The 21,135-nt window shown below is 43.7% G+C and overlaps 1 protein-coding gene across 3 annotated transcripts in view; it reads left to right on the forward strand.

The window, feature by feature from the left end:
• nlgn4xa (neuroligin 4 X-linked a) overlaps window positions 1-21,135 on the forward strand; it is a 54,443-nt gene that overhangs the window by 9,200 nt on the left and 24,108 nt on the right. For all 3 annotated transcript variants that reach the window (XR_004557683.1, XM_034151640.1, XM_034151641.1), the window contains exon 3: window positions 8,638-8,790. Coding sequence is in view for 2 of the 3 variants with exons in the window: in XM_034151640.1 (XP_034007531.1) it covers window positions 8,638-8,790 (153 nt within the window). In the remaining variant the exon portion in view is untranslated. The remainder of the gene's footprint in view (window positions 1-8,637; window positions 8,791-21,135) is intronic.

Below are 21,135 nucleotides of genomic sequence, written 5' to 3' on the forward strand. Positions count from 1 at the left end.
TGTGTGTCATGTGAAAAGCACAATGTTGAACATCACCTGGGGGGGAAGTGTCGGGCTGTTTTAGGACAGTATGAGGACAGTGGGACACATTAAGGCGTGTGTCTGAGATCTTTGACAGCTCCGTGCTAAATTTAGTCTGAGCTCTGGAGTACGGGGTAGATTAAAAAGTGTAGGAGAGGGATAATCTCACAATCCTGTGTCGGTGCACATAGTGGCTTTTCTCCAATGATTCAGTTCCTCCAAAAAATAAGTCATTGTACTCGAGCCAGAGCATTAATCAGTAAACAGCACTCCTTTATGTACATTACAAATTGTACTTGTTTTGTTTTGATTTATCTTCTACAGTGACCAATGTAGTTGAAACTATAAATAAGTAAATAGGGTCTGTACTGTCATAAATCAGCCTTATTTTACTTCATGGTGCGTTCAGGGGTGCTTCCTGCCATTTACTTGCTTTGCTTTGGGTTTGTCCCACTTGTCCAAACTGTGATTTGTCCAATATAAGAGTGGTTACTGCAAGTGCTTTTATTGTGAACAAGGGTAAAAGTAGCATGTCTATCCTCAAGAGAACAGGGTGTCATTGGCATTTCAATAAAACAATTTGTAATCTTTAATATTAACATATTCTTGGGATCGGTCAATATGGCAGAGTCTCTTTAGGGTCTCCATTAACTGGAGGTAGAGTACAGTGATACTCCACACTCCCTTAGTTGTTCTGCTGTATTCTGGTCTCCCTATTTTCTAAATGTCTTGCTACTAAGCGCTCTCTGAATTTGTTGAGTCCCTTCCTGTTTCCTGTCCTGCAGGCACTCTTTTTTGCCTAGATGTCTTTGAAGATCCGGGACTTATTGTTTGTGGACAATGTGGTTCAGCTCCGACTTGTTTCCTCACAATGAGGTTGATGTATCCTAGCGTCTAGGTGTCCTCACCATATGGCTAGGTCACTATTCCCTAGTTTGAAGCCCCTGGATGTGATGTCACCTGACTTCCTTTGTTGTTTGCAGATGTCTGCCAGTATATTGTACCATGTTTTTGATTGGACCTGCCATAAGGGAGAAGGTATTTAATACACATCTAAAATACGCCCCTGTCTGATTTATTGCCTTTGTCCAAAATGCCTCAATTTCCCAAATATACTGCACTATAACTTCCTCCATTTACCCAACAGGGTTTTGAAAGGTTTTCATCAGAGCAGGATTGTGAAACACTACATTAGTCCAGACAGCAGCGTGTCTCTGAGCGATGTTTAATGGATTCTTGAAAGCAATGGGCGGCAAGTGTGTGAGGGGGGTGAGGTGGACATGCAGGGAAGCACACCTCAGTGGCTCCAGACTGTGTGTATAAATCACCCAAAGTTCAGATATATAACACAAAATGTGACGCGGCCAAACAGCACTTTGTAGATACAGATAATGTACATTATTTCCCGTTATTTCTAAGCAGCGTGGAAGAAAAGGCCTCTAAGAAGTGTGTGTGCAATGTGAGCTCAGTGGGAGTGACACATCTATCCCAGTTAGAGCTCGCCGCGCTGCCCATCATCTTTATATCCCAGAGTTGGCCTTTTCAGAAATCCGGTGTAATGTCAAAATATCCTGGCAGCCGAGGATCAGGGAGGGATTTATAGTTTTTACTGCACCTCAAGTGGGATGACAGATTAAGCGATGCCTATTCTTTGTCATCTGATTTGAAGCTGAAAGGAGAAATCCACCAGTGAGGAGTGTGCTGTGTGTGTGTGTGTGTGTGTGGAACAATACCAAATCCTGGAGTATATTTGTAATTGTCAGCCACTCCCACATTAGCTGTGTTTTACTGCTCAACACTCGGCTCTAATGTAAAACCAGCGCCGTGTTAAAACCGCATTTCCCTTCACTTCCAACAGCTTAATGTTGCAGCAGCAGCCGTGATTTATTCCAAGAACCAAAATTCATTTTTCAGCTTCCTGTGCCGCGTCGGAGCGAGCTGTTAAATTAAAACACTCTTTGCAGCACTTTACAGGGCAGAGATAAAACGAGGTAAGCCGAGGTAAACAGAGAGCGGGAAACGGCTCCAGGACTACATTTTCCACTGCAGCTCGGTTTTATTTACTTGCATCTTGATGCCAAACACATCAAGTGATTATGTAATTCGCAGGGTGTAAAGTCAGCACTTCCACTTTATGTGTGCGAGCCCGCAGCCCGAGTCTGAGCACGACTCACACTCTGCCTGCAGTAATGTGAGGAAAAGCCTATTTTTCTGGGATTTCTCAAGGTTTTACAGATATTAAAATGCTAATCACTTGCAGAAGAAAGCTATTCTTTTTTGCATATTTTTGCAAACTGCAGTGATATAACAATAATATTCATTCGACAACTTGCATAACTCCACAACACATGTATGGTACATTTACAATGTAAATACATATCATTAAATACAATGCACATTTATTACTGTATGCTCCTCTAGGTATAAAAAGTTTGATAAATAACCTTTTACCAGATTATTTTTTTTACATTTTAACATAAAAAGAAAACTTTTAAAAGTGTATTTTAATCCACATCCTTTAAAAAAAATGTTTTTAATTAAAGCATTTGAAATATTCCATAATGATTTATTCTAGTTTGTAACATTTCTGCTAGTTTGGGCTCATTAGAAGCCAATGCACTAGCATTTCCATTCCATGGTTTGGCTTATTGATAGCTAATTCACCTTGCTTTTGAGTGTGTGTGTATATACGGTTGAATACAGTTATTGTGAGTGGCTTTTAATAAATGTTTTAAATGGAATGTAATGGCTCGAACCCACTGACCCTCTCATTGGTAGACGACCATTTACTACGAGCCACGGCTGCTGCGTGTGTCGTGTGTGTGTGTGTGTGTGTGTGTGTGTGTGCAGCCTGAGCAGATGTGCATGTTCACGCTCGGCCTAGTTACCCCGACATGGCACTAACCCTTGTTTGTGCAGCTTGCCCTCAGTGAGTAGCTATATTGTGCAAACACACCACTCTGCCACATCATGCGCCTGTTGGGACCCATTCTCCACCATTTGTTGATCAGTGACTGCTGCAGCACACATGGAGGTGGGGGGCGGGGGCGACCATGCTACATCCAGTACAGCTCAAGGACTGTTGGGCGGCATGGCTAATGAGCGCCATCTTTTTTTGTTGTTGTAGCAGAAAGCCTCATTTATATCATGTCCGCTTCATTTCATCACAGTGAAGCAGCAGGTGGAATAACAAGCCGTACAACCGTTCCATTGTCTTTGAGTTCACCGTTGGTAACGCAACATAGAATTTGAAGACAGAAACACTACACTGTGAGAAATCTTGTATTAGTGCTGGGTTAGGGTTAGGGTTAGCGACATGCAGTCATGTCCCTTTTTGTTGTTGTTCTTTTTCAAATAAAAGGCCACTCGGTGTGATTATCAACATGTGAGTCCATTTTGAATTTAACTTTTTGGTGTTTTTTTTTGTCCAAAAAAGCTTCTCTTCTCTTTCTTTTTAAATGCACCTGCAGACCCCTCTTCTTTTTAACTCACCCTGAAGTGCTTCTACAGTAAGTGCACCACTCAGTTTTGAAACTACCTCTTTCCTTTTTGGAGGTGAGAGGGCCCCTCTAAACAGGAAGAGGGCCCAATTCAAATCTCGTTTCAGCTCCGCATGATATTTTTATAAACTTTTAAAAGTCACTTTGACATTTCCTTTTGTCTTGCGTTGCTCTGTGAAGCATGAGCACTAACCCAAGTGGGATTTTGTCCATCGAAAGGAAAAACGCCACATACTGTATTTGTTCCTTTCTCCTATGAACACCTCGCTCCTCTGCACGATGAAGCACTCCCTGTGCTGGCTGACCTGTGGGGACTGGCAGATGACTGCAGGTGGAAAAGACACTGGAGACGTTTCAGTTAAAGGCCACCGTTTGTCTTGCGGGGAGAGACATGCAAGCGGTGACATTTCGGAGTAACATGGGCAGTTGTTCACGGATGTTGCTCTGGCCATAGATGTTTGACACAATCCTCAGCGAGTGTTCTTCTACAGTTAGCATTAGCCAGCTAGCTCTGTGGGCTGAGTGTAGAGCTTTTAAAGGGGCCCTGCTATGCTCTTTGGGGTTTCCCTTTCCTGTAATATACATGTGCATGTTAATGACCTGCAAAGGACACATAGACTGGATCGCTCATTCGATATATTCACTGGGATCAACCGGCATTAACGCAGGTTTTATAGCATTGGTATAAAATATTAATGGATAATGTTGCTGATCTGGAAAACGAGGCTATGAGGAAACGAGCTTCTATTAATATCCGACACACTGGTTTATGATTATCATGTGCACACTGATTCGACATCTACATCAAAATATTGAGGGGGGGAAATGGGATTTCTTTTGGCTTTCTGAGTGATTCGATGGGGGCTCATATTTAATTTATCTTCATGCTTGAAGCAAAGATGAGAGATACAGATACAGTGATACAAGGTAAATGCAGTATAAATTATGATTTTATGTGTGTTACTCAGCTGTGTTGCTTTATGACTCTGCAGCACCACTTTAATATGTCTGTGCTTAGTGATCTCACATGTATCCTCCGCTGCTGAGGATCAGGTGCTAATTACATGCAAATGTGAACACAAATTGAATGAAAGGCGCAGTGCACTTTATAAATCTGGCCCTTGGTGGTTTGTTGGCCGGTTCCAGAGACAATTGTTGCTAATAGAGGATCAGTCTGGTGTTATTCCATACAATTGAATCTCATTAAAAGACTTTCTGACTCTTGTCCCTTAACCCTTTCCTACTGAAACAATAATATTTTATAAACAGCTCACACGTATAATTTTTAAGAGGCTCAGCAAGAATCTGTGCTAGATGTATTACGACGACTAAGATATCTTGATTTAAGCTTATAAACGGTCCACTATGTTGGAAGTCTTGCAGTTTCTGTCCGGTTTGAAAACATCTTGTGCATGCAGGATATTTAAAAGCTAGAATATCCTCTGATGGAATTACGCTGGTTTGGCAACACCATAATATATTTGATTTGCACCAGCAGATGAAGCACAGCACCTGAAATTAGAAGGGCCAGATCTTTAAGAGACGGTGATGTGTTGTTAAAAATGAATAAAAGCGCAGCATCTGCCCACAGCTGGTGCGGAAAAAGCCAATATGCCCGTTGGGATAGCAAGGAAAAGCAATATTTAATTTCAGGCAGATGTGTTGAGCACAGGTTGTGTGTAATAGAAATATAAGAAGCAGTTTCTGTCAGACCGCAACAGGGAAAAAGAGAGAAGTCTGAATAAACAGCAAGTTCAGGCACTACTTTGTTCCAGGAGAGCACGCAGGATCGATGCTCCCTCACTGTTTGAACATCTGCAGTGGCAATGAATTACTGCTGAGGATCCCCTGTGCCTGCCCCCCCCCCACACACACACACACACACCGCAGCACTGCAGACCACCTCACACTCGAGCTTTTGTCTCAAGAATTGTGTCTATATTTAACCAATTATGTCCCTGGAACAAGTAGTGCTAAGGGAATCACAATTAAGTTTCAAAGCTAATGAACTCTTATACAGGAGTTCTTATACTTCCCATGCATGTATATACCATTGTTTGTCTCAGAAGAAATATCAATGTCAGTCATATGCAGGGTGTGTGTCATATTTGTGCTTGTGTACACACTTTGGCAACGTGACGATACGTCCAATACTGGAGGTTGTGTATTATTTAATCTATGGCCACAGGTTTGTTTTGCCATTTTGTGACGGTGGAGAGTAGTCAGCGTTTCAGCAGAACTGCAGAGAGGTGGATGTGTGGAGGGCAGGCGGGGACAGACGGAGCTGATGGCGGTGAGGCGACAGGGGACACATTTTACATCGCCCGTGTTAACTGCCATTTGTATTCGTCTGGCTTACAGTCGGAAGCGATGGAAAATGCAGATAGACCCCCTGGAACAAGCTCCGCCGCAAACACCTTCCCCCCTGCCCATATAAAGATGAGTAATGTGTGCAGCCAGTGGAGGAATATTTTATCCCCCCGGCCCGGGTGGCAGTGATGAATGTCCCGGGCCGACTCGCTGCACAGTCACAGCCCCGTAGACCCTTGGATAGTGAGAGAGGGGGGGGGTTACTTAAAGCAGTTTGGTTTCTTTAGTTCTAAGTGCACTCCACACTGACAGGATCTGGACACAGTGCCCCAAGGCCAGCCTCTCCTTCCCCAGCGACAACACGCGGCTCTAAATCTGGAGGCCAACTCTCCGTTTGCTCAAAGTGCCCCCCCCCCCCCCCTCCCTCCCAAAGAGACGGGTAGTAACAGTCTATTTGCCTGTTTGCTTGATGGAGAGCCGGCGCAATAGTTGTGTCTGCGCCCACAGAGGCCTGCGGCGATCAGATGCGTATCAGTTAGAGACTATGACAACTTAATGGCGGCGCGCTTGTTTTATGTGCCTCTTCAAGGTTGTTCCCGCCCGCCCACTCTGCTCCAACAGGGTAATGTTGAGCTGAATGACAAACAAGAACCAGCTGGGCGTCCGGCCTCTGTAATCAGCTGGCTGGTGTTTAACCAGCGTCAATGTGTCCGGGTCAGTCCAGGACGCAGACCCCAGCTCTTCCTTACACCCGCCACCCCCCCCCTCCTGCTTGGTTGAAGGATTAGCAACCCACTCAGAGAACAGCGGAGATTAATAACCTGTCACTGTGGGTTGTTTTCCACTCCTTGCCTCACTGTTTTCTTTTGTGGAGGAGGAGAATGATACACTCCTCCCGCCCTTCGCCTCCCTGGCCCTCTGAATGTACAGTATGAAAGCAGCAATGATACTTAACCAACATCCTGCAGTGCACCTGGCCTACGTGGAGCACAACTCATAGAAATGACCACCGGAAATCTATTGAGTTTTAGTAACAGGAAGACCCATATACCCATGCAGATCAGAAAAGCATGAGATGGTTGTCAAATCTTTCTGTTTTACTTCATGACTTCTTCCCTCTGGCGGGCTGCGATGCATGGTTTTGCAGGTCAGCATGAACAAATAAAAGCCGGTACTGATAAAGGAAGAATAAGAGCCATTAAGGAGAGATGGGATTACCTGCACTGTAACTGCTCACTCAATTCTGTACATTTACACAGCAGTTATTCATATATATTCATACTGGGCCCTTTTTGCTTGATTTGAGCATGGTTAAGCTACTTCCTGTTCTAATGTTTACCATAATGACAAATCCAGTCAAATACTGGCAGGGTTAGAGATTGTCGATCATTCCCCAAGCTCATTGGTTAGGGTTATCCAATCGCCTTACCCTACATGAAATTGGGAGGGAATAATTGCAAAAGGGCATGTTTTCAAATGTTGTCAACGTGTGACTTAATTTCAATTAAATGTTTCCACCTGGTTTACACGCACTGTCTACTTTAAACATTACTTACAACACATTTGATATTCATAATACATACTATCACATGGAAATATCCCACTACAACACAAGACTGGACAGTAAACTGAATATCGCTCTGGCTGGCCAGCTCCCCTCTCAATGGTGGTCAGCAGATGCCCTCGTCCCGGATGACATTTAGGGGACGTCCAACAGCCTGATGGGCAGGGCCGGGATAATGGCTTCTCTCAGCTGTTGCTCCCAGGCAACCCAAGCTTACTGTAGTGCATGAGAGACTCTGGGCCATGTGAGGACAGCAGCAGGGAGACTTTGGATTTCCTTAAGTTCAAATAAATGTCAATTGATGCTGAAATGAGTTCCTGATGCTGATGTATTGTCAACCCCAGGATTTATATCTTCTCCTTCAATCTTCTGTCATGCAAAGGACCCACTCTTAATGCATAATCACCACCTACACATGTACTAATCACCCGGCCTAATCACAACTGGAGAGCATCATCAACAAGGTATTCATCTGGCCTAATTGCAGCGTTCCCTGCAAATTACAACGAGAACAAATGGAGCAGGCAGGAGGGGAGGAATAAGTAGAGAGCAGCCTTAGAAAGTCTTATCAATCTGCCAGAAAATAATATCTCCAACACCATCTATCCCTCTTAAATATGATCCCTGTGAAATTAAGAAAGGTCAAGCTATTTTCCTCGTCGTGTAGACACTGAGGCTGTGTTTGCTTGTTGATAGCATCATCAATTATTAACGTCGTCAATGTTTCCTACGCAAATATATGCCTCCTGTGCTTCGTTTAAAACACTTTAGCCGTGGAAGATATATTTGATCTTTTAATAAAAGCCACCACATGCCCACTTTGTACATATGGATTAAATGGTCGCCTATGTGTGTCTTTCAGTTCCCCTGTTGTATCTGTGCATCGGGTCTTTGTTCATTTCCCCATTGTGGATGTTTTGCTTCAATGCATGGCTGTGTTGCAAAACATTGTCGAGACAAAATCCCCAATAAATCAGCCAGACTTATACACAGTAGTCCAGCCTTCAGTTATTGACTAGTGCAGTGCCTGTTGCTGATGTGCTGACTAAGTCTATATAAAATACAACGAAAAATCTCCCACACAAAAGTATTTAGGGATCCTGTATGTATTGTGTTTATCTGCGGATATGTCATTGTTGTTGATGTATTTCATTGTAGGCTATTGTACTGCTTTACTGTGCGTTTATTCATCCACAGCACAAAAGATACCTATATTTCTTCATTTTCTCCTCGTCTTTGCAGATATCCACGATGAGAACGGCTTGAAGCCCGTCATGGTTTACATCCACGGGGGCTCCTACATGGAGGGGACGGGCAACATGATTGACGGCAGCATCCTGGCCAGCTACGGGAACGTCATCGTCATCACCATCAACTACCGGCTGGGAGTGCTGGGTGAGTCCACCGAGGGGGAGGAGCACACGCGCGCACACACACACACACACACACACACACACACACACACACACACACACACACACACACACACACACACACACACACACACACACACACACACCACACACACACACACACACACACACACACACACACACACCACACACACACACACACACACACACACAACACACACACACACCACACACACACACACACACACACACACACACACACACACACACACACACACACACACACACACACACACACACACACACACACACACACACACACACACACACACACACACACACACACACACACACACACACACACGCTATTCTTGCTCTTGATTGCGTCTGTGGGTTGTTGGGTTTTCTGCCTCCAGCTATATGGGTTTTCTTTCTCGCGGTGCCAATCAGCTGCTCCTGGCATTTTGCGAGATACTTTGTATTTCTCTGCATTCTTCGCTTTATTTCAAATGCTTGTATTCAAATGTAGCCTCAAATGACCCCTAAAGCATAAACTAATCACATGCAAATTAGGTTTAGACTTACACTTTTAGACTTTCCAATTACTTTAATCATTGTGCAGCATCAAACAGCCTCGCAAATTCCACGCTGGGAAAATGGATCTGTAGCGATGGAGCCGGTATCTGCGGCGCAGCGCTGTGCATCTTATTTAGCTCCCTCTGTAAGATGAAAGTGCTTTCTGGCTCACACAGGGACACTTTATCTTGCCTTTTACATGAAGGTTTGGGTTCTGAATGTCTGTTGCCCGAGACAGAGTCGGGAAGGAGGCGGATAACATCTCACATTTTGAAGGAAAGAGTTTGGGAGCGTTGCTATCTCCTGACACAGCGGAGCCACCAGCTGAAGACATTTACAAATCTAAGGCAGTATATGTTTTGCTAATTCTAAGTGTAACCAGGCAGAAAACAAAACCTGTGTTACTATGTATACAGTCTCATCTTTGGTGGTCTATTGGAACTCCCTGCTGTACATTGAAGTCTTTTGTTGTGCTGTTTGAGACTAGCTTGTATATGAAGGGTAAAGACAGTGTGAATTATCAACTAAGAGCTTGAAATGTTGCTTGAAACACTTTTAGAACTGTAGTGTGTTTACATGAGGCTTATCTTGTTCAGGAATATATTCAGGACATGCTGTTTAGAGAAACTAGCTATTGATATTCCCTGTGTAGGCTCTATAAATTGACTATACACAAAATAGTTTATTCTGGTTTCTGAAAATGCAGAACACTTAAAACGGATTTCCAGTCCATGTGAGCACTATCACACATCAAAACTCCTTCTCAATCCTGGAGTTTGCCATGAGCTTGGGCCTTGTTGACTGTTCTCTTCTGGTATAATGAATAGTTTTGTGTGATGTGGAAACCTTTCTCAAATATCCTCTAGGCCCACAGGCCTCCTAGGAATGTAAACAGGCTCTTGCAGCACAGATGTTAGACCAGATTATTTAATCACATATTGAATATCGATACCAAACATTAAGCTTTTACAACCTCCAAATTGTTACATCTAGAATGACTCAAACAAGCATTTCCTGAGTTAATACCAAAACTATTACATATCATGTTGAAAAAATGTGTGTGATCATACAAAACGCTTACAGTTAACAAAGGATAGGTGATGGTCAGAGAAAGTGCATTGATTGTCAGAAGGAAACAGGAGACAGAGCACTGTGAGGGTGTGATTTGAAGTAGTTCTCATCCGCTTGTCCCTCTGTGAACTCTGTTCTTTTATAACAAAGTCACAGGACTCCATTCTGAGTCATAAATCTCACAGCCACTAAAGTGCTTTGCCACATGAACATAAACAGATGCCATTTTTGGACCATTGGCTGGAACATCTCATGCTACCATTTGTCTCAATTTAAGCACTGCTGCCATATTGCTGGAGCACGACTCCATAGACAATATGGAAAAGGCCTGTTGTTAATGTCTAAAAATGGTGCTGCTTCTGAGGATATTAACCCTTATAAAGCACATGTTATTTATCAGCCTACATGTCACAATCCTGATGTGGTCCATTGTTGAAGTGAAGCTACTCTACATCCTTATTGCTGCTACCTTTACTGCACTCTGCTCTGCTTACCATTTGTTATAAGGCCAGGCTGTCTGCACCATGGGCTATATTTAGTTGCCTGAGAGCCAGGGGGGGGAAAGGTGTTCTGGAAAAGTGTGCACCGCAGAGAGGAGAAAGGAGATGAAGCGGGAGACAGAGGGACGGAGAGAAAGAATGCAGATGAGGACTCAGATAGGAACAGAGAGAACAGCGGAGTGACAACGTAAAAAATGGCGATCTTGTCAGGCTGCAGATTTTGATGTCAAATCGCGTCCGTCCACCCAACAAAGTGACAGAAGAAGAGTGTTCCATCTCCACTAATTGACATACAGAAGATTCATCCTGTGTGCTCGTAATAAATTGTTGCAGTCACTGGAGGGAAGCCATCTGTGCGCGGAGAAGTGACAACACTTAAGCCTGTGAGCCAACACAGCGCCGAGCAAACTGAACCGGACTCACGGCTGCTGGTCGCTTCCTTTGGTACCATTCTGCATAAAGCACTACTTTCAACTAGAAGAGTCTGTCCCTAGATTCTGTTTTGTTATTGAGTGGATAAAAGCTAAATAATTTATACTAAATACTCCAATGTATTACCTGCTCGCATTGTGGAGCCTCTCAGGTTGTATCTGTTGCTGAGTTCTTTGTCTGTTGGGAAGGTGCTGAGGTCTGAGAGTGTGACGCAGACATCTTGTGAGCTCTGCAGGCAAGCAGCTCCCTGAGTGTGTGTCTGCAGGCAGATACATGTAGAGGAGTGTGAGCGGAGTGAGAGAAGTCATCAGACACTCATCACCCTCAGACAGTACCCTCAGACACCCTGTCGGACAGCTGTCAGTGGCTGTATCACTTCCACTGTTTCCCTCAGCTCACTTTCAAAGGCACCACTGTACACACAGAGGGGACAACAGTGAGGGTAACTTCATCTCACTGTGGCACGTCTAGTTTTCTTTGTATTTCAATGATCCGCAGCACCTTTAGCTGGATTTTGAAACCATGCTGATCCTTCCTTCTAGGACACGAGGAGGCTGCTGCTGGCCAAGGTGCTCTCTCACGGTGTTTGCTTTTCTCTCCACAACTAAGAAAATATTGTCCGTGCACACAGATCCATCACCAGAGGTGCCTCCCTGCCAGTGTGTATAGGAGCGCGCAAATCCCAGGGCACAAACATTAGCATGACCTTTCAAGGCCGACGTAAGACACAGAGGCAGTGGCGTGGAAATCCACAGAGCCAATACGATCCCCCCTCTTTGAGCAGACCGGCCCACTGGTTGCAGCCTCCACCATGCGGCGGGGCATCAGTGCGTACAGATTTTGGTTCCAGCATTAGAGGAACCAGGATGAGGCCTCGGATTATACTGAGTGCCATCTGGCTCCAGGAAGCTGTCACATGAGCCAGAGTGACGGTGAGCTTCATTATGCTGCGCCCCGATCTGTCAGATGGTACTCTCTATTTTCCCTCCTTCTAACCCCCCCCCCACGATGGGTGCCTGATAATGGTGTTGCCCTCTATTTGTTGCAACCCAGAACAAACAAATCTCTGCAACCCATCTGGCTTTCAAAGAGAGTTTGGATACACATCCACAGTTCTTCTTTCTGTGAACACATCAATGATCCATGGACATGTGCGTGTGTTTAAACAGTACATGTGTCTTAACCTTCAGATCAAGTATGTGTTCTGAGTACAAAAGCACAAAGAAAACACTTGAATTTAGCCTCGGCTGAACAGTAGATTACTATTGTAAGAACGTTTCTTGTTGTTTTCCTCCATTTCTCATTGTGGGTTCACATTATAAAAGATTTGCTCCACAGCCAAGAAAGTATGAATGATGACAACCTTCTATAAGTCCTTCAATAATTATACGGTATACTGTATGTGTAATAAGAATTGAAAAAAATCTGAGCCTTTTAGCGTTCTGAGTTCCTTCCCACAACTGATATATATATATAACTAAAATACAAGTAAACGCTAGTATTATAAACTTGTGATTGACATCCTTTATTAATTCCTTTTCCCTACGCACGTTGGAGTGACACATTCATCCCCCCTGCCCTTCATTATCCGTGTTGTTGTTGCCCTTTTATGTTTCCTTCATTTCATTCTGCATCATTCTATTCTAGTCTGTTAGTGGCCTCTGTTGTCGCCCGAGGGCAGGCACTCATTTCCCAGCAGCCTCCTCTTCCTTCTTCTTCATGACTCCTGCGTCTCTGCAAGGACAGTCATGGCTGGGAGGGGGTCATTATTACCACTCCCAAATTCCTCCCCCCTGGCGGTGGAGAGCAGGAGGGAAATGTGCCGTCGCCAAAGCGGCCTCGCGACGATCGTATCCGCTCCGTGGTGAGTCAGACTCTGAGGTGATGCCTTCTGACATGACACAGGAAGGCAGAAGTGTGCAGCTGCAGCTCGTGAACCTGCAAAACATGCTTTTGGTCGTGGCCGCCACACGAGATGAGTGAGGATGGGGGAGGAGGGAGAGGGGAGTCATCTGTCGCTTTGGCAAAACAACACGACAAATGGTGCTCTGTGTGTGCCACTGCCCCGTCCAATCACAATGAGCCTCTCCTCCGCCTGCATGTGACCGCACGTCTCACATTGACTACAGAAATGGTTCAATATGACTGCAGAGAGATGAGGTCATTCTCACGTCTGTGTGTTAAGTATGTACGGGGCTGGAGTCGGGACATGGTTAATGTAGGAGCCTAAATGCTTATTTATCCTGTGTTTAATATTTCATTATTGTAATTTTTTGTTTAGAATCCATTGATTGTACTGAGATATATCATCACTTCGGACAATTGTCAACTGGGTGTGGTTTCAGGGTTCTTACTCCAAAGTGGCCAAACTGTTATTTTCATTTGACTGAGTTGAGAGCGAGTGATCAGAGGCGGAGCTTCAGTAAAACTCAAGTGTGCACTCTCTATGGGTCCACATACAGGTACTTTCGGAGTCCACAGTTGCTCCACTTTTGGCTCCATGCTCCAGTGAGAGTTCCAGTTCTCTTAATACATCCATGGTTAAAAGCCACTAAGCCTAATTTGGCTGCAGAATGTGTGGAGCTATCACGTCCCTTACCTCCATTTTTATTAGAACTTGTTGGAAAGCTTGTCCCTTTAAAACGTCTGCGTATTCACGTTTTCTTTGCCAAGTGAAAACAAATTGGAGGGATGGAAAAATATGGCTTCAAAACACTATGGAATGAGTACCGGCTGCGCAAACAATTTAATCCGGAGCATTTATTAGCTTTTGGAGCAGCTTTAAAGAATTAAAGAATGCAACAGATGCACTGCAGGGATTTGAGGGGCAGATGGTTTTTCCCTCGGAGGACATGGACGTCCCCATCGGCTTGAACCTGCACATGGACACGGGTGGGATAAAAGACAAAAAGTATGGCTGTGTTCCGGTCAGCGTCTGAGTTAATCTACATGATTCACAGCGGTCTTGTTGATACCCTGTCGCTTACATTATCTCAGAGAAGTTGTATGCCCTTCCCTTTGAGTAAATGCCGTTCTAAGCAAATGATAGTCAACATTATTGCCCGCCGCATATTAACTTTCAGCCATTACAGTTTCTGCCTGCTGCAATTGAAAAGCAGCGCAGCAGGTCTAGAGGATAATGAAAGGGAACCGCAAATAGCTCAAATTGATGCTTTGACAAAACAAAACATAACAAAATATCTCCGGAACATCTAAATCAGAGACGGCTAAGTGGAGCAGAATGACAGCAAAGAGTCGCGGCGGCTTTTAATCTCTGACAGCAGTGTGTCAGGGGGTTGATTTGTTATTCTGCAGTGTATAGAGCTGTATCCTCCAGTCCATTTCCCACAATGCCTCTTGGGAGTGTACAAGTGACCCCTCGCAACATTTCCCTTCAAATAGAAAGGGACATTTCATTAGCATGCCCATATGTCATTTTGTCAATATGTTTTTTTGAAGAAAATTGCCACTTACATTGTATGTGCTGTACACCACATAGAACACACGTGCATCGATGTGTGTAGTTCTAGAGCAGGGGTCATCAACCTTTTTAGGATGAGAGCTACTTTCAAAAAATAAAACAAGTCGGGGGCTACTTTTACTCCTCTTTTTTTTGTTTTTTGCAGTGTATATATTTAGCACATTTTAACATAATTATATGCTTACCTTTAACCTTTGTGTGCTGTTTGGGTCTGTGGGACCCGTTTTCTGTGTTTACTAAAAGAACATGTATGCAATTTAATTATTTTAACCTGCTTTATTTTGGGGGTGGACCTCACATCCAGGGGGGTCCGGGGGCATGCAACCCCGGGAAGATTATTTTTTAATGTTGAAGTTAAATGCATCAATCTGGTGCACTTTGAGCACAACATGAATTGATGGATACAGCTCTCAACTCTCAGATGAAAGGGAGCTGTATACTTTTCAATAATCCAAACATCTTTAGAATATTATCACAACCAATAACAAATCATTTAAACTGGTTTATTCTTATCTTATGTTACCTAGTTAGCATTCTTTCTTTCTATTTATGCATATTTTACTAATCACTCCCCTATTAAACTGTTTTTTTTACTGTCCGAGAGTACACATTGGAATGATTTCTTACTTTATTTATATTAAATAGGTGTGCTCTCTCTCTCTCTCTCGCTCTCGCTCTCTGTCTCGCTCGCTCACAGAGGCTGTGTGCTCCTCCGTGACGATGACGGCTTGCGTTAAAAAATAATAATAAACATATTTGTAAAGTGGGGGGGACACAAACAGGATTCCCCCTGTCCCCAGTGGAAATTACGCCATGCGTGTGTGTGCGTCAAGTGCAATAAATATATATGCAAGTTGCAACACACACAAAACTAAAACTCTGCCTCTCATGTGTTGTATAGGCTGGCACGACTAGGCTGTTCAATGGGGCTGATGTGTTGTGTAGATTCTGCCAGAAGGAAAATCACGGTCACACTCTATCTAGGGGTTTAAGATAGATATAGAGTTGTAGTAAGTAGATAGAGTTCGCTATGATTGAGGTTTTGTTTATGCATAGGGTAGATTCTTTTAATTACATTTCCTTTTGTTTTGTGTATTTTTTACATTTTGGATTTGCTTGGCGAGCTATTTTTAGAACATGCCCCGCGGGCGACTCACGTTGCCCCTGCGGGGAACTAAGTGCCCGCGGGCACCATGTTGAATACCCCTGTTCTATAGGGTCAAACAACGTTTAACTTCTCGTATCATTTAGAGGACTTTGTAACCACTATTCTATTTGTGGCTCTAAAAACACTTTACTCCGTCTGGCGTTAAATATATATTTATCCTGTGGTCAACCTTTCTATTCAGTTTTTATCTTTTTGTCCCCATTCAGCCAGGATTCAGACATACCAGCTGACATGTCACATTAGCATTTTATTTTCAAAGCACGTTCATCTGCACAGTTTAAGATGTTACAGAGCCCGGCCCTGAATCTGACAACTGAGGTAACAGCCGTAATATGAAACACTGAACAGCATTGAAGAGAGATGACTGCTTTGACAGCTTTGTTCCAGACGACTCAAAGGTGAATATACAACTGTCAATGTGAAGTTTCAAAATCACACTTGCTGGCTGAAGAGCAGGTTGTGTGCACAAAGGCTCAGTATACCTTTCTTCAGCTCCTGCAGACAGTTAGTACATCAAAGGCAGCGCTTCCTTACACTGGCAGAAAGGCAAAAGCTTCCGTCAGAGGATATTACTGAGATTCTCTTATCTGCAGACTGTCATATCTTGAATTTAAGAAGTATGGAAATGAGGAGAATGGAAAGAAAAGAGATGAAAATGGGCATTCAGTCTTCAGTCTCATAGTTTAGGGATTATACAATCAACCATTGAACTGTGCATATTCTTGGCATACAATGGCAGACGCAAGGGACCGAAACATACTTGTGGTGACATCCATGTTCTGGTTTCCTGGCCATGTCTTCCTGTGGATACTTTGCCAGTTGTTGATGATTGGGTGTCAGAAGTGAGACAGCTGTGCTCTACACTGTCATAGAGTTTGATAGCTGAAAATGTTTCATAGATCTAAATCCTCAACAGTAAATGTCAGGTTTTGGTGTCAGAAACAAAGCTGCTGCTCGGCACTGACATTTAGCGATCACAGGGAGAAACCACTGTAGGGGAAGAGATGCCAATCATCCACCACGGTAGACTTAATGGAGTATAATGCACTGCAGTCACATGACATGATATACTGGAAAGACACAAATGATATGCCAATGAAGGGGAGGAATTGCATTATCCTCTCTAAACCCAAATGGCTTCCATTATCTTCTATAACCCTAACCCTAGGTTGCCCTGATATCATTCCTAACTTGGGGTGTTAACCAGACGTCTATCCCAGTCTTGAGGCTCTTTGAGCAGCCACCCATGTGCTCCTGATGGTTATTACCCATAATGCACAGTATGCTCTACAGGGCGAGTAGCCAGCCTGTTTACCCCACCTCTATTGGCAATCTGTCCATCCGTGAACATAACACTGCTGCTGGCTTGTGACATTTGGGATTCTAGGACTTTGTTTCCTGGGTAGAAGAAGGCATTTGGACCTGCTCATGGTAGCAGTGAGAGTGTTCTTATCCCACAATCTTTGGACAGCTGTTCGAGATGTGCGCCATGGGTCTTTAAAAGGGGGGTATAGCAGTGTGCGTTGAACGGATTCAGAAACAGAATGCACACAATCTGGGGCCAATTACATGAAGCAATTTGCTGGAACTGTTTAAAACATGACGGGCTCCAGAGTCTTTCTGCACACATATTTGTCGCTTATGGGTATGGGGTTTGTTCTTAATAGGGAAATATAAGTATTTTGCGAATATACCTGTGTGTACAGTAAGTCTAGAAGCATGCACTGCAGGGGCTAGCACAGGTAAGGTAGTTAACAAGTACTTCCTGCAAGATGTAAAGGACGAAATTGTTAATACTACAAGAAGACACTTGAGTCCGATTTGATCTTTCCAATTGGCTGGACATTGGGGATTCGGTCATTCAAGTTAAGTTAAGGAAGATACCCCATGAGTCAACAGAAAAAGACCCACAAACAAGAACTTTCTTGCCAGAGCTGCAGGGGCGCCGCCTGGACCTGAAAACATTCGGGGCTTAGCCCACAGTGGCGGCGGCACTACAGTGGCATTTTTTACTGCAACACTCCCCACACACACACAGTACACCCGCGACTGTTACAATGAAGGCTCGATAATCAGCTCACGGCATATAGGCAGGGGTAAAGTGGTATTTTTTATGAGTGGGGGGCTCACCTCCTCGTGGGGGTCCGGGGGGATGCTCCCCCGGGAATATATTTTTTTTAAATATTGAAGTTAAATGCATCAATCTGGTGCACTTTGAGAGCAAAATGAAGAGATCTATGGATACCTCTCTCAACACCCATATGAAGCAGAACTGTAAACAGATGTACTTTTTCTTTATGGATATTTTACTAATCACTCCCCTTTTAAACTCTATTCTTGTTTTACTGCCATATAGTATTTCATAACTGTTTTTCCTTTATTCTCTTTTTTTTAATAACTATAATGATCATATGAAGGTGTGCCGCGGAAATAATCTTTTGAATAATTTGTGACCAAACAGTTTGAGACCCACTGAGATAACTTAGACTAAAGTTAACTATCTAAACACTCAGAGAGTCCTTTAGCTCACCTGAGTCTCTCAGTCTGAGAGGAGAGGACTCTCCTCCAGCTTCTTGTGGAACAAACAGCTCCTTATGTCCGTTAGTGCAGCTAGCTAACCAGATGCTAACAACACGGTCCATGCTGACACCGGTCTCTCCCTCTCCCTCTCTCTCTCTCTCTCTCTCACATGCGCTATTGCCACACACACACACAGAGCCGAGCTTGAATGACACACGTTTATTTCCATGCAACTCTCTGATTGGTCTGGTGTCATGCCTCTGTTGCATTCACTGAACACGGGAAATTACAGTGCTGCCGTCCTCTCTTGTGTCATGATGAGGTTCACGTAAAGCACGGTTAATGTATTATATTATTGAGGGAGAATTGTCCGGGGCTACAGAAAAAACATTCGGGGCTAAAGCCCCGGATGCCCAGGCCAGGCGACGCCACTGCAGAGCTGTATTGAAGGTTAACTTTGTATTCTCTAGAGGAAACGCAACGCTGCCCTTGATCCAGTCTCCCATAATGATGGAGTATTCTGGCACTGACTGCAGCGGGGCAGACCACCAGAACGCACGATGCCTCGACACACAGCGCTCCACAAAAGGCTCATTTGCATGATATCGTTGGGGCAGAGTGCTCCCCAGATGCAAAACTGATGAAAGAGTGATGTCGCTCAACAACTCGAGGGCAAAGAAAGAGAAGAGAAAGATGGCCGACCACAAAGCGGGCCAACGCTGCTTTGATGTTCTGAAGGCACCAGCATGGAGGTGGCAGCTGCTGCTTCTCTACCTAATTAACCCATATACATCCTAATGAATTTGCATGAATCAGAGCTCCTCCACGCATACAACTCAGGTTTTCCAGTCTGAAATAGCCACATTTTAATACATAACATTTGACCTGTATGCATCAGCATTTTTGTGCATATTCCAGCAGTAATAAGCAACATATTTTACATTATATCTTAATATGTATATAGCAGCAATAAAGTACAGATCAAAGCGGCAAGTCTAGAGAACAGAATCAATTATCTCTGTGAAAATGCTGTTACAACGAATACTGAAGAATGGGACCACAATCAATCAATGGCATAATTAGGTGACTAATATAGTTATCTACGACAAAAATAAATACTAACGTAGTGTCAGAATATCCACAGTTTCAACACAACCTGCAGTTTTACTTAAAGTAATGGTTCTATGGAGCGGTTCTTCTATTGTTTCTATTCTCAAGTGCACGTGGATGGCATAATACACATCCCTGCAGCAATGCCATACATCATAAATGATACTCCTCAATAACAGTGTTTTCTGATCTTCCACCCCTACGTTTAGAGTTTGGATATGTTTCAGAAACTGAAAGTGCTTGTGTAGTAAAAGATAAGGACGTTTGGCGTGTAATAAAGTAAAGTGAAATGCCATCAAGCCATCCAACCAATCCCCTTCTTAAAAACAACAACATCAAGCATCTTTTCCAGAGGCATGATTGCCAACACTACAATAAATGAGGGTGTTTTGAATTGACATTTGGTAAATGTCTGCACGTAGGGTACTTCACTTTATCCTTTACAGCTTTTTAACCAAGCTAATTGATATGCGTTCCTCTCAAAGTCCTACTGGCTGCCGTTGTAATTATCACAGCTGAGCGCGTTGGACTGCCGGCTGTGACAGGTGCGCTCCTCTGGGCTTCACCATATAATGGGACATCAGTCACTTAGAGCAGGGGATCGGCTCATATGAGATGCATTTATAACTTGTAGTTCACTTTCAGAAGTTTCTCCTGTCTTCGAAACAGATTGACTTATTTTTTGTAAGTAGTCAAAGGTGTATTATTGAGCATGAAGCATATTCGATGATATAGTTACCCTAACAATTACATTTTGCTTGTGTATCCATCACTAGAAACTCATCAAAATGGTTTCATACTAATAATATTAGTGTGGCCTCAACTATATCTGACACTCTCCAAAATGACTGCCTTTGAAATCAATAGACATAACAAAACTGAATTGCTTACAAGTGTTGGTTGAGAATCTCTAAAGATTTGAAGGCAAGAATGTCAAGGCTCAGCTCCGCCACAAGAAACCCAGTTAGAAAAAGGATGTTAGTGTTATGAGATAGGCTATTCAGTAACTTTACAGGAGACTTTGCTGTCCCGTGTGATAATGACAAAAGCAGCAACTCATGTACGGTTGGAGCAAGGCTACTTATTCCCTCTCACATGGTAACTATGACAACCTCAGTGCTTTAAACAGAACAGAGCTCGCCACTTTGACAATTAAGATCCATTATTGAGGAGCAGTGAATCACTCGGAGCAGGTTTCTGGAGGCAAAGACTAAAAGTAAGGCCGGCAATCATTCCTGCATGTATTACATTTCAATAATAGAGCATTGATTTCACATTTGGGGGTGGGGGGGGGGGTGCTGTTTACGTCCCTGTCAGCCTCCCTATAGGAGCCGCTGTCTGAAGAGCCCGCTGCTCTTGACAAAGAGGATTAGCCGCTGCTTCAACATGCTTGTTTGTTTGCTCACTATTGATTACTTATGTCATTTTGTTTGCCTCTGCAACATGACCCACTTCTAAGACTTGGCACTGAGGTGATGGAAAGCAGCCCGATAAAATCAAAACAAGACA

Source organism: Trematomus bernacchii, unplaced genomic scaffold (genome assembly GCF_902827165.1).
Source record: "Trematomus bernacchii unplaced genomic scaffold, fTreBer1.1, whole genome shotgun sequence".
Lineage (NCBI taxonomy): Eukaryota > Metazoa > Chordata > Actinopteri > Perciformes > Nototheniidae > Trematomus > Trematomus bernacchii.